At 44.1% G+C, this 14,214-nt stretch overlaps 2 protein-coding genes across 14 annotated transcripts in view; both read right to left on the minus strand.

The window, feature by feature from the left end:
* Positions 1-127: 127 nt before the first annotated feature.
* Positions 128-11,560, minus strand: dhx9 (DEAH (Asp-Glu-Ala-His) box helicase 9). 2 transcript variants are annotated; one of them, XM_027011352.3, is made up of 28 exons: positions 11,420-11,560; positions 10,913-11,036; positions 10,654-10,794; positions 10,454-10,562; positions 10,072-10,205; positions 9,206-9,354; positions 7,838-7,884; positions 7,545-7,681; positions 7,360-7,449; positions 7,095-7,250; positions 6,742-6,819; positions 6,446-6,637; positions 6,204-6,345; positions 6,011-6,093; positions 5,684-5,840; positions 5,477-5,574; positions 4,982-5,195; positions 4,445-4,539; positions 4,163-4,236; positions 3,885-4,037; positions 3,521-3,681; positions 3,056-3,167; positions 2,783-2,944; positions 2,528-2,655; positions 1,761-1,990; positions 1,563-1,678; positions 1,239-1,439; positions 128-927 (listed from the first exon to the last, which is right to left on the minus strand). In XM_027011352.3, the coding sequence occupies exons 2-28, from the start codon at positions 11,021-11,023 to the stop codon at positions 687-689; spliced, it is 3,711 nt and encodes a 1,236-aa protein (XP_026867153.2). In that variant the 5' UTR covers positions 11,024-11,036; positions 11,420-11,560; the 3' UTR covers positions 128-686. The 2 variants fall into 2 exon arrangements, with proteins under 2 accessions (XP_026867153.2, XP_035392049.1); XM_035536156.2 differs by lacking the exons at positions 9,206-9,354; positions 10,072-10,205; positions 10,454-10,562; ... (1 more) ...; positions 10,913-11,036; positions 11,420-11,560 and adding an exon at positions 8,547-9,106.
* A 1,357-nt stretch (positions 11,561-12,917) lies between these two features.
* rasal2 (RAS protein activator like 2) overlaps positions 12,918-14,214 on the minus strand; it is a 54,260-nt gene continuing 52,963 nt past the window's right edge. For 11 of the 12 annotated variants that reach the window (XM_081703734.1, XM_081703733.1, XM_081703731.1 and 8 more), the window contains one exon: positions 12,918-14,159. In XM_081703734.1, the coding sequence (XP_081559860.1) occupies positions 13,992-14,159 (168 nt within the window). In that variant the 3' untranslated portion in view covers positions 12,918-13,991. The remainder of the gene's footprint in view (positions 14,160-14,214) is intronic. The other variant, XM_081703732.1, reaches the window with a different exon arrangement.

Here is a 14,214-nt window from a genome sequence, read left to right on the forward strand (position 1 = left end):
TATATATATATATATATATATATATATATATATATATATATATATATATAAAAATAAAAGAGAGCAGTTTACAGTACTCAACTTGCAGACCCCTTTGTAATGCCAGTCTGTAATTTATAATATATACTTTTCTTTTTCTTTTTTTTCATTATATAAAACTTTGTTTAAAATTGTGATTTTACCATATTGAAGGAATGGTTTCCCAACAGTATATGTACTTTACAATTAACTTAAATATTGAAGTTAATCAAAACAGTGACATTCACATTTTAATATTCATATTTTATACATTCATTTGTGTGTATCTGACAGGAATTAAAGCACTGTTCATAGAAACTTTCAACTCTTTGATAAGAAAATGGCTGCATTGTGTGAACATTTTAGTCCTGTTTTTTGTTGCTTTCATCAAACACATTTTTGCCCCTTATGACTTAGCACAATACAAGAACTTGCAGTAAAATACAATGCTCAATTACTACACATAATAGTCTACAGGTTAGATTTTATTTTAATAACAAAAAATTGCATTGAAATCAAAACAATGAAGTCTACAATGATTTGAATGCTGTGCAGTTGTATGGTTTAATTTATTTTAGATTAAAAAAACAACGCTAAACACAAATGAATACATAATCCTCAGAAATTATGTATATGTAGATATTTGCTCACATTGCTCTCTAAAAGCCTCAATATCCTCCTCTATTAAACCCCCAACCCCCCCTGTATCCACCTCCCCCTCGGTACCCACCAGAACCTCTGTATCCCCCACCACCCCAGTATCCTGACCCCCTGTATCCCCCACCACCACCACCACGGTACCCCCCACTTCCTCTGTAACCTCCACCCTGGTACCCTCCGCTCCCCCTAAATCCTCTACTTCCCCCATCTAAGCGGGTCATCTTGGGAGGGCGTGGACCATCTCCAAAGCTGTTTAAAGGGCATAGAAAATAACAGACTTTTGAAGTATACATGCAGTACTTACACTGTTATAGAAATCTCCTAAAGGTATGAAGTCTTTGATAACCACAGGCGTACTCAAACAGATCCATTTCAAGGCCACAAGGTACCAGAACCCATATTCCAAAGTTAAATTACACAACCCCCATTACCCTACCCTCTATAACCTAATAAAACCACAACAAAAAGCAGGATGAATCTAAAGATGATTATATTACCAATATTTAATTATTTTTTAAAATGGTAACACTGCACTACAAAACTGACACTGCGCTTCTTACCGTGGGTTGGCAGCCATGAGGTTCAGTCCTGCAGAGGAGGGTCTGGAGAGGAGGCGTACGACGTTGAGCAGGTGTTTGTTGGTGGTGTCCATGTGTCTGATGTACTCTGGGTCTTTGCTCACCTCCACCACTACAGCCTCCACAGCAGCTCTCAGTGCAGCCACTGCTCCAGCTACTTCGTGTGGTATACGAAGCTTGATCCTGTGGAGGGTCAAAATCCTCTTAAATCACTTGGGACCATTTTCTAATAATTTTTTAATATGCAAACCTCATCAGTAGCTTACACACATTAGAGCAGCTTTGCTGTGTGGTGCAAGTACCTACCAGTCATCAAGCTCAACAGTCTCTCCCTTAGAGATAATTTTCTTGGAGGCAAATAACAAGAGCTGAAGAGGGCTGACCATAGTCATTCCTTTGGCCGAGATTGCTCGTGTTCGAATCTGTAATGACCAACATCAGCTGACTATTACCCACAAGTAACTTTGAAAGATATTAACTGTTGATCCAAGAAAACAATTTAACCTTTTCCCCAAAGACAAAGAAAGGTGATGGATAAGTCATGTCCTGGTTACTGAAGGGGCAGTTAACAGAGGACTTGTGGATTAGGGCGTTGCGGCCTTCCGTTGTCAAGATCTTCCTCTTTTCTTTGTGGTAGCACACATTAGGGTAGGAGCCAAAGGTCAACAGCGAGATCACCACATCCAGGCTGTTGTCTGGCCCCACGTTGTTGAATATTTGATTCATCAGGCATTCTAGGCAAAAGAATAGAATACATTTCCAAGCCTGAAAAGCTGTAAGGGAAAGGAGTAGAGGGGAAAGGCAAGAGACCTCCATGCCAAGGAAGGCGTCTCGTGCTCATGCTATATTGGAGATTATTTAAACATGGTGCAGCTAGAAGCACCGGTGTGAGCGTGCCAAAATACGAGAACTCACACAGAACAGCTTCCTGCTGAATATCAAAATACCCTTCTCACATCACTGCTAATTGATTTTTTTTGTTGCACAGCTGAGTAAAATCCCACATAGCTGGGCTGTTGCTGCAGTGGGTGGAGAACACTATGAATCTAAAATATGTTCAAAGTGCTGGAGAAATCAACACCAAATATTCCATTAAGTGAGGGTCAACTAATTTTGTGAAGTTGTAAATGGCAGTTTTTTTTGTTTTTTTTTTAAAAAATTATTTGTGATGTACATATTCCATGTGCCTCATTGTTTGGTCTATGGGCCTTCTTTTTGCTGATATGCAGTTTTTGGTCTATGTCCATAAGACATGGAAAGTGTAAGCTGACCTTCAGGAAAGCCTGAGTTGATGAGGATCTCTTTCAGCTGAACTTTGGCCTCCCAGGTCATCCTCAGCGTGGACATGTGCAGTCGCTTGTGCTCACAGAACTTGGTTTCAGCCTCTTCACCACCCATCCTGAACACAAGGGAAAGGAATTGTTTCTCATTTTATAAACCCATGTAGGATCAGGCACCAACATAGTACTGAACAAATGAATTAGGTATGGAGTCTAGCAGTTTGTCTGGAGGTGCAGGGGACCTACCTTGCCTCATCCCAGGCTTGAAAGACAGACAGCAAGGCAACATGGTCAGAGAATCGTGTGCCTGCGAAGTTTCTGTGGACAAAGCCCAGACGCTTCCCCTCACTGATGAAAGGTTCCGGGAAACAGGAAGCTGCCGAAATGGTGCAAACTGCATCTCCCACGCTGGGATATACAGTTATACAGATCATTATTTAACTGGGATAGTTAACGGTACTGTGCAGTTAATGTTAGTTTTTAAAAAATTACTAAATATAAAATCCAAACATTAGTTACTTAAAGATGCAGCCCATGATCATCATCTTTCCCAGGCGAGGCTCGATGGGAAGCCTGGCCAGGATCCGCCCAAGTGGAGTCAGCTCATCATTACTGTCCAGCGCATCCAGCTCTGGGAAACAGTGCGTTTACTTGAAGCACTCCAATATATTGTTGCTTGATATAGGTTTAAGATTAATGGCCATCCAAGTTGCATAGAAATGATCAAACATAATTTATGAAAATCATACATAAAAATTTATGAAAACAAAACTTTAGGTGAAATATGGGTACAACCATTTGTGACCAGATTTGAACATAAACCACAGTGAGTAAGGCACCAATATCTGTTTGACAGAGGTAAACGCTGACATTAATCAAGCACATTCCAGCTATGCTGCATGGATTCAACTCACATTTAACTAAAAATTCATTACTGGGCATTCCTAGCCAAGCAGGGATGCATGGTGGACACTGCGGCAGTACCTCTGAGTGTGTGCTCAGCCTCAATGACTGCGTCCAGCGGCGGAGGCTCTATTGCTTTGGACAGGAAGTGGCCAATAGCCCCCAGCCTGAGCAGCTTGATGCTGAGAGCCACCTCGTGGAGCGGTGTGCGGAACATCTCTGGGGTCATGTGTGTCTCCAGTCTGAACAGACACCACCAAACAGCTTGCCGTCACTTTTACCCCACGCGCGACCAGTGGGGAATCTTAACTGACCCAAGTGTAGCTCAAGACTAGGGTTCTGCATCACGTTCTATAAGTTTTGCATCACGTTCTGACACTTAAGAGTTTCTAACGGAAAGGTGCAGGCTGTTAAGTATCTAGGAGACAGAGCAAGCTGTGCTCACTTGTCAAAGCGTGCGCGGCTGCACAGGTGGAAGCAGAAGCCGGGTCTCACGCGGCCGGCACGGCCCTTCCTCTGCTCCAGGTTGGTCTTGGACGCCCACACAGTGGCATAGTTGGTCATGTTGTTGTGGGCGGTAAACAGTTTCACCTTCTGCCTAAGTGATTCAAATCACAGCACACACGCGCACTCTTTATTGGTGGAACAAGCATGAGATGTGTGACGAACACCAATCTGACTGACAGGAAATGTGTGCATGCGAGTTTTAATCAGGTGACTTACTTGCAGGAGTCGATTACATAGACCACATCGTTGATGGTAATGCTGGTCTCAGCAATATTTGTTGACAAAATGACCTGAGCACAACAATCCAAACAAATGAACCAGTGACAAGACAAAATGCTGACTCGCTGTAATAAAACAAACACAGTGAGCACAAAGCTATTCAATTGCAAAACAGATCTGTGTAGAGCAGCCACCATGAAGACACTGCTGTGAAGAACCTTGAGCATGTCACTACATTTAACAGACAAGATCAAACTGGACCGTGAGTAAGGGCCTGACCTTCGTCACTCCCTCGGGGACAGGCTCAAACACCCTCCTCTGCTCATCTCTGGGGATCTGCGAGTGGAGGGGCAGGACTCTGTAACGCTGGCTTCCTGCCACACACACACACACACACACATACACACACACACACACACACACACACACACACACACACACACACACACACACACACACACACACACACACACACACACACACACACATACATACACACACACACACACAAAATCGGTCCCAGTCACTACCACAAGCAGAGCGTAAATATTGCTAATGCTGAACCAGAGTGACTACAGTCATATGTGTACCAGGGTTTCAGGTTATGGAAATTTAACATTACCCTGGCAAAACATTTCCCCCAATAGCCAGAAGTGCTGACTCCTTAGTTCAGTTCCTATTTAAACACCCTGCATTAAGCTTTCTTCATGGATTACAACCCAGCTCAGCTAACTAGCTAGTACAGGACACATAATAAGGGGTGTCAGATACAATGTAAGAGCAGAATGGCTGCTGACCCATATGACCGCTACTGACCGAAGTGTGGGTTCATCTCCAAGTGCTTCTGCATGGAGTAGATGAGATTCCAGCCCGGCAAGAAGACCAGGACAGCCCCAGACACACGCAGTGTCTCTATGTACTTCAGCAGGGCCTCGATCAGCTCAAACGGCGTCTCCTTCTCGTTCATCTGGGCCATGGAGCACTTGGTCTCTGGACCGTACTCTGGTCCACACACCAAGTTACAGTTCACCTGCCAGGCATAAGCAGAGAACAGCAGGTTCAGATGTATTCACTTCATCACTCATAGGGTGTGTAAAGATTAGGACTGCCAAATCGGTAAATGTAGTAACTAACGAAAGTGCTTTTCAATAAATAAATAAATAAATAAATACAGTTCTTTATGTTTTGAGTGCACTTATACAATCATCTAAGTGACTGACAGCACAGTACATCTCTGTCGGTCACAAAACTTCTTAACATGTCAAACTCATGATGGATTCTGATGGCCACGTAGATCCCGTCCTCACACACCTCCTCCTCTCCACCATCCTCATCCTTGTCCTTTTTCTTTTTGTCCATTGGAGGTGGAACAAACCGAGTCATCTGAATGCAGTCCTCCAGGAAGTATTCTGTAAAGGGCACATTTCCACGGTCAGGCTCAGCAGGTGCGGCCCACGCGTTCTCTGCTACCTGCGTGCTAGTAAGCCATCGCTCCAGCGCGCACAGGGCAGGACTTACCCTGCACAGGGTACGTGCGGCCGTGCACCTCAATGACGGGGCAGTTGAAGAAGTATTCTCTGAACATGGTGGTGTCGATGGTGGCAGACATGAGAATGACACGCACATCGGGGAAGGCCTGGACCACGTCTCGTAACACCACCATCAGAAAATCAGTCTAAAGAAGTGCACATGTACACACAAACATGTCTCATTTTGGACATTCCTTCTTTATTACAGATATAAAGGTATTTTACCGACACTCAGATGCTCTCTATACACCTATCAGCATTATAGATATTGCAGGAATAGAAGCTCTTTACTGCCAAGAATATGGTCTTCACTCACATTAATGTCTCTCTCATGGATCTCATCCACTATAACATGGCTGATCCCTCGAATTCCAGCTTCTAGCTTCCTCAGCAGCACCCCTGGTAGACACACCCAGGCAGATGAGAGAACATACAGCTGCTGGGAGTACATCACAAGAAACCGGTGACACTATATGACTACATCTAGACAGGTAGCCATGGAGACGCACCGACGGTGCAGAAGAGGATGCTGGCGTGGGGGCGGGGCAGGACGGACTCGAAGCGCACGCTGTAGCCGCAACTCTTCCCCACGTCCTCGCCTCTCTCATAGGACACGCGTTCCGCCACGGACACAGCGCTGATCCTCCGGGGCTGCACGCGCACATGCAGACAAACACACCCTCAGAGAGTTCTCAAACAGTCGGGGAGGGGGAGTTGGAACAGCACTCACAGCATGGGGCGGGGCGCTCACCTGAGTGACTACGATATTGCAGTCTGAAGCCCTCCCTGTGTGGATGTACTGGTCTAGGATGTACTGGGGCACCTGTGTGGTCTTGCCGCAGCCTGTGGCTCCGCGGATAATCACTACGGGACTGCTGTGGACCGTGCTGAGGATCTCCTCCTCAAACCTTTTCACGGGAAGCTGCTCTCGCTCCTTAATCATCTATTGCAGAGTCAGAGAACACACCTCCTCAGCCCAGTCCAAGCAAGAGAACACACCTCCTCAGCCCAGTCCAAGCAAGAGAACACACCCCCTCAGGGTCTCACCTCCTGCAGGTTCTTGTCATGCTCCAGCTGATAGTCAAACTCCTGTTGCAGGTCGGAGCTGATCTGCTCTGGTGTGCACTGCCAGAGTTCACAAGACGTGCAAAGAAACATTGGTCACTACAACACTACAGTGCACATTGACTGTGGATTACACACGCGCCACGTTACACTGCAGGTACTGGTTTTCCACAGCACAGATTAAGCTCGGATGAACGATTTCAGCAAGACTAAATAAACCAGTGGTGTTTGGAGCAACCAGTGGTAAGACTAGCTTAGAACGTGTTAGGAGTTTTGTTCGTATAGCGTTTCCTACTTGATCACAAACTGCACCAATCACAAAAATGCAAACTTACGAACGCCAGTGGTCCCTCATCAATGTTGCAGCTGGTCCAAGGGTTCCAGTTGACCTGAGGAGGAGACCAGGACACCACACCCCCCAGGCTCTGCTTCTGTGAGGGCTCAAAGTGGGCCATCTTCCCCTGGACTAGGGACACTGGACCACTGGGGTCCTGCAGCAACAGCAGGAACCAAAACCACCATCAGCGGTGTTAACACCACAGAGTACTGACACCACGCGCGAGTCTTTCTCGCAAGCGTTTGGTGTGCACGAGCACTTACAGCCAGAGGAATGTGGATGCCCAGCTCCTGGATCACGCTCTGTAGCTGCTCCCTCAGCTCCGCACTAACATTCACCTCATACACCTCCACCTGGCGTGGAAACGAGAGGGCAAACGCTAGCAACCACTGACCAGGGCTCTGCCCTCAGTGACCCCAGTAAAGCAGCACTGCCCCAGGGAACTCACGGTCTCGCCTTCTTTCTTCTTGGTCTGTCCCGTAAAAGCCTCAATTACACCCAGGTGGTAGAGCTGGCGAACCAGAGAGAGCGCACACGACTGGGCCGCTAGCTTCTTATTAGAGCCATGCTCACGGGCAAAGATCTCTGCACAGCGCCGAGGAGTCAAAAGCAAAAGTGTTCACTGACATTCCCTGCATCAGACACACTGTGCAGCTCCACTGTCAAGGTGCCATTTTATACCCACATATCTGCTGAAAGTGTAACGAATAAAGGAAGGATTCAGGATTAAAGGACACTTACTTCTCCCCAGCTGTCTTACGAAGACTGTCATTTCAGCAATGAAGCTCCTAAATATAATGGCAAATACAGAATTCTAGTTGTATTTTAATTCACAGGACAAACATGCAGACATGACAGACTGGCAGTCTAATAAGGCTGGTCATTAATCCCCGTAATGGGAACAACGCAAATTGTGCTGAACACTGAATACTACCACTGAGCGTATTAATACATTCCTTGCACAATTCTTGTATACAGTACCTACATCAACCCAACACAAATGTATTAGAGAGACTAACTACACTCCAAGTAAGCTCCAAGTTATGAGTTTAGAAAAACACTCAATCCGGCTTTAGGCAGTACTGCACACATGACAAAAGGCCACACAGCCATACACTCAGTGAGCAGATAAACAGAGTCCCTGTGCAGAGCCATGCTGGACCATTTGGGGGTCTGCTAACAGCTGGCAGGTCCTGGGGTGTTCAAATGACTCCCACATCTGCCCATGTCCGAGTTCGACCAAACCGATATCAGGGGTTGTGGTGGCCATGACCTCAAACTGATTCTAGCACTCTGACAGGGGCGCATTAGCTTGTTAAAAGGTTGCTGCATGCAGCCTCGTATGTGCTTACACATACACAAGTGGAAGAGTCTGTGCCCATCACCCGCACAGACAGGGTTTCTATTTTCAGGTCACTGAGTGTACACATGGATGCATCAGAGAACTGACCTCAACCTTCCACAGCCTACTAATGGAGCACTGCTTCATGAATTAGTGCGTCCACGTGTGACCAATCTTGAGCAGGTATGTTTTTCTGCCAGACTTCCCACCATGAACCAGAATTCTTCCATCCCTGGAGACCTCCATTCCTGACAGATCACGGACACCAGAAACCATAACCAGACATTACTACATCCCAATCTCAGGCACCCCGGCACTCGTCCAATCACAGGCTCTGCCATGTGGCACGTTAGTGCAGCCTAACAATGTCACATGTATGTCATATGTAAGGATGTGATTTCTGGCATCACCGTTTTCCTCCTTGCTAACTTCATTCATAGGCTTCACTGTCACTATGTAAACTCAGCAAAATCCGGTTAATCGTTTCGATTTTGAACAAGATTTCTAAAGCTACTCGGGTGTTTGCAAAGGAGGCTGTTTCCGATCATTTCTCCGAGATCCTCTTGGGGTTTAACACACACCAAGAAGTTCTCTCATGCCAGTCAGTCTCAGTCCAGCAGAAAAACATACACTCCAAAAGTCACATCTACCTAAAATGATACCTAATGCCCTACGTCTGTGCAACAAATGAGGACATTCCATTATCTTTATTGCATGTGAATGATAGTGAAGGATGTAGACGCCGTTTCTTTCTGTGATGTGCAAACCTGTTGTGGTCAGGCCCGACTTGGTTATACGTGTAGTCGGTTTGAATCCTTTCCTTCTGGAAGAACTGGTTGAGCCGGGCTTTGGCATTCTCTAGGGTCCAGTTACCATGGAGACCTGCATTTAAATCTACCTCCTCAGACTCCAGAGTCTGTGAAAAAACGTTTAACAAGGCCACAACTGTGACTCTGCCAACTTGTGGAGAACTTCATGCTCGCTAACTGGGAGTGAGTTACAGTGCAGTCCCGTGAGGTGCTTTGCATCTATGGCATTTTATGGAAATAGAATATTTATCTGTTTTTTCCAGGTAACCTGTGCTTCTAGTTTAATGCCATAAAACAGTCTGTGGTGACTGTAAGCTACTACCATACCTTTATCTGATTGGATTTTGGATTTTCACTGAATACTACAAACATTAAAAGGCGCAATAAGTCATTTTCCCACAAATGATGACTCTCCACATTACTAAACAGTGATTATACTGACACACAGTGGCCTGGGTGTTTTAGAGACTCTGTACAAATCTATTTTAAACACGGCCGTTTCTATGAGGCGGGACCTGCTCTATGGAGCATAAAGCGGCTCATTAAAAATAAGAAATAATCTCTCATGAATATAGCTTGCTACTTTTTGGTGGTAAAAATGACTTATTGCTCTTTTAACCACTACCATGTTAAACTTAAATACCAGTAAACCACAATGTACATAATGGAATACTTCTGCACCAAAGCAGCATGAGGGTAACATTTTCCCTTCTCTTAAGGGTTTACCATCTCCAGCCCAAACTGGCTCTGGATGCAGCATGCAAATGGCGTAAGGAAATGTTTCAATCTTCTCTCTAAACACAAGCATTTGTATAAAGTCCTACGGCTTTTGCTTCCTGCTCCTCTTTCCTGGAGTAGTAGTCCTGCAGGTTGGCCCCTCGCTCCCACTGAGAAGTGCTGAAGCCAGAGTAACCCAGACCAGTCACCCCAGCAACAGGACCAGAGCCCTGCTCAGAGTCTGGGGGAAGCAGACAGGAGCAGGGCTTAAGACTACACCATGAGCAGCCACAGAAGCCCACTGATCACGCCATGCAAGTCAAAAATGTTTAAAATAGTGTAAATGTTAAAAATAAACACTTTTTACACAACACGTGATAGTTTGTCATTTTAAAAACAGGTCATGACACCTTTCAGCAGACAACTGATCGCTATTTAACAGCAAAATGTCCATGCGGCATTGGAGGTAAATTCAAAAATGCCTCGTACCTGACTCGTTCTTCACAACTAAATGTGGAGGTAGAGGACCACTAGGGGGCAGACTTCCAAATCCTCCGCCTTCTTCCTTACAGCCATCAGAAACATTTGTAACAGTAGCCTAGTAGATCAGAAACCACACATATCCAGCATCACAAAAGAGCCAAGAATAGCAAGAAAGGGCGTTAAATATGTATGTCACCGACACTCACCCCCAAAGCAGGTACTTCAGAAGCACTGATCTCACCCGCTCGGACAAGATAATTGACAAAGTCCCTTGCGGCATTGGACTGGGCGTCTTTCTTGTTGGTGGAGTTTCCCATTCCGGTGTAATGAAACCCCTCGACTCGCACCTGCGAGGAAGCCACAGGTATCAGGAGGTATCTAAGAACCTTAGACAGCTGAGAGCAAATCCCAGGTATCAGGACGTATCTAAGAACCTTAGACTTCTGAGTAAAGGCGCCTGCTTACCTCGCACATAAACTTCTGCCTGGTTTTATTCCCCACTGCACGTATATCATAGTTGGGAGTCAACTTCTTTTTCCCGCACCACGCATAAAGGAAGTTTTTGATGTCCCCCATTGATGAGGGTCACCTGATAATAAAGGAAAAGAAACAGGACCATTAATAAATTAACATGAATAAATTAACTTCTATAATTATCGTGATAGAATGTTCTCTAGGGTTACCAGGTAAGACCCAGACCGTGGCAGCCTAGCCGGCTAACGCTATAGTTATTTAACTCACTAGATTAGCTGGCGAGCTGCATACAACTTGCACGCTTGCGAATACCCGTGGACCCATTTTTCACAAACGAGTTTATTTAAGTTCGATACATCAATTCGCAGCCTTGCTAACGAGCTAACCTACAGAAATGACCGAAAATTAGGCTGGAAAGTGCAAAGTATAACAGCTAGCAGCCGGTATTTTAAAGTGCAAACAAAACCCACTGAAGAATGTGCCATGTACGAAACTTACAGAGTAAACAGCGAATTTAATTCCAGAGGAAATCAACCTAAATTTGCTAATATCCACTAGCATCTGAGCAACACACAAACAAGCGAGAAGCCCCACTCAATAAGGCCAGGGCAAACAGGATATGACACAACTATTGTTTTTTTTCAATGTAAAAGTCCCATGTACACAGTGAAACAGTATTAGAGTATTTTAGGAAGACGACCCACTACAGCGCTCCATGTTCATGAGGAAAAAAACCACCACAGTGGTTCGTGTTCCAGTGGCCTTATGGGACTGAAAAGCACCAAGTAGCATGTCATTCAGATTCTTTTAGATTTATTTATTTGACATATTTCAAAATACATTTTACCTACTGGACAGTCTGCCACTTAAATTGAAGAAAAAAAAAAAATCAATATTCCTGAGCAAAACTACTGCTTCAGAGGAGTTATAGGAAATACCAGAGGTTTTTTTTGTTTGTTTGTTTTTTTAACAGATAAAACAAAAAATGGTATGTATACAAAAATGTTGGTTATTTTAATATGTTTGATTATGTCTGTCAGTGCAGCTTTAGAAATAAGGACTTATAAAGGATGCTTGAACTGCTCCAAATAAGATATTTATTTGGAGAAAAGTTGTACTCACACAAACACAAGCTACCAAACCCCTCCATGAAGGCACAGTACTGGTAAAACAAAAAACAAAAAACGTTTTGTTGCAAACAGAGTGAAAGTCGATGTGAAAAAATTTAATTATAAATTAAATTCCACACAGATTTCAGGGTATTCCTAAAGTATCTGGCCCAGTTAATCTTAAAGGTATAACCAAAGACTTTCTAATGTAGTGTTCAATTTTTTCAAGGAAAAGGAAAAGCATCTGTAAAGCTTTACCCAATTTTGTGTCATTATGCCTGTAAGATATATATTGAAAAACCTCCATTACACGTTTACTAATGATGGCTTTCTGCTTCCTCTTAAAATTGACTGGGAAATTGGTCAGGTTTGCCCAACAGGTTTGCCCATGGCTCTTTAGTTCAGATCACTTGTATCATACTTTAGAAAACCAGGGGTGTTCCCATTTGTATGTAGATCTTTAATAGTGCTTCAGAAGACCAAAAAACCTAAGGCTAAAACTCAGCTTTATGTCAGATACCTTAAAGTACCCCTGAGAGTTCAGCAATACATTTTAAGCAATTTGAAATGTATTTTTAAGATGTAAACAATTTAGTGAAATCAACTGTATGACCAATAAATAATAATAATAATAATAATAATAATAATAATAACAATAATAACTTGAGACACTAAAGATTATAGGGTACCCTACAAGTTGATGGACCAAGTTCTCAACAAGTGTGTCCGATACGGACAGAGGTGAAGGAGGTGGGGTTAAATGGTGACAGAGGGTTTCTACTGGATAAGCCCAGGGGAAGTCCTGCCCCCACTGCTCCACCATTGAACACAAACGTACACAGGTCAAATGCAGTTCATTCGCTCTGACTGTAGAAAGGGAAAGTCAGTTTGATGGAGCCATAACCTTGTTTATTCCTCACAAGTCAGTTTCCATATTCATGAACTCTTAAATGGACCTTCATATTTCCTAACAGTAACAAGTGTGCTACAAAATATTGATTCTATTGACATAACTCAATGGAAAACAGTGTCATTTAACAGTAGTCTTTGACAAACATTAAGTAGGACTGGGAGACGAGAACAGTGACGTAAATAACTGATATCTGACAGCAGACGCATCAGACAGGGTAAGAAGGAATCACATGTATAAAGCATATTCGCTTTGAGTGCTGACCTAGTACCAGTTAATTCTGACTATATGTTTATACTTATAATTAGGATAGAAAAGTTATGAAAGGCAAACAGTGATGCTAGATCTGCACTCTTACTGTGAGAACATTTATACATCAGATCCAAGATGAAGGCAATTCCTAGTTCACTCACGAGGAGAGAGAAGGCCATTGGTGCAAACTAGATACAAGTTTGGTTATTTATTTTATTAGCAGCCAGCCACTGGGTTGTTGAATGTGACATAAAATCAGGTTCTCTAAAAGCAAAATAATCTTGTGTGGAGATCCAATAAAAGCATAAAAAGAAGGAACAGAAAAGCGGAGTTGGAATACAGTGCACAAAACTGCCTTCCGCTTGTCTTTCAGATCTGGCTATGGCCCTCCAGTATGTGCTTCAGACCACACCATCTTTTACAACAACTCCAATCTATATGTACATCTCCTCAATAGATCATATCTTAGTTAAACAATACTTAAAAAATAATTTTAGACTGCGCTCTTCATTCTCATGTATGTGAATATCAGTATTTATAAAACACATCATCACTGTGTGACAGTATGACAGTTAAACCTCCAACCCAATTTAAAACGGTCTCCTCTGTTTCTAGTATCATCTCTGTACAAGACCAATACAAGTTACATCTATATACATGAAGAACACGGCGTTCCTTGTAGACACTTGTACGTAGTAGTCAGAGATCCAGTCCGGCAGCACTGCCCCTTAGCCCACAATCCTAACCCTGAGTCTGGGCTCAACCAGCGTCTGGGCTCAAGCTGTCCCAAGGACGCCTCTCAGCAGCTGCTGTTCCTGAACTCGCCGTTCTCGGTGATGGAGAGCTTGGTGGGGTTGGTTGGCGAGAGGCCGTTGCGTAGGCCGGGCATGCTGTAGCGCTCTTTGACCTGAGTGAGGGCGCCCATGAGTCGTGAGTTAGCCGCGTCCAGGGAGCTGATCCGCTTCTCCTGCAAAACACACACACACACACACAACACGTCAGTCTCGGCAGGACACACCAAG

This window comes from Electrophorus electricus, chromosome 20 (genome assembly GCF_041902795.1).
Source record: "Electrophorus electricus isolate QZ-2024a chromosome 20, ASM4190279v1, whole genome shotgun sequence".
Classification (NCBI taxonomy): domain Eukaryota; kingdom Metazoa; phylum Chordata; class Actinopteri; order Gymnotiformes; family Gymnotidae; genus Electrophorus; species Electrophorus electricus.

Bases quoted from the DNA above. Each gene is read 5' to 3' on its own strand.
- dhx9 (XM_027011352.3), bottom strand. From the start codon at position 11,023: ATGGGGGACATCAAAAACTTCCTTTATGCGTGGTGCGGGAAAAAGAAG. The intron at 5,196-5,476 runs GTGTGTGAGGAC...TATGCCTGGCAG, and splicing joins AGGATGGTGGAGAGGAGGAG to GTGAACTGTAACTTGGTGTG. The intron at 2,945-3,055 runs GTAACTAATGTT...TGTATATCCCAG, and splicing joins ATCATGGGCTGCATCTTTAA to CGTGGGAGATGCAGTTTGCA.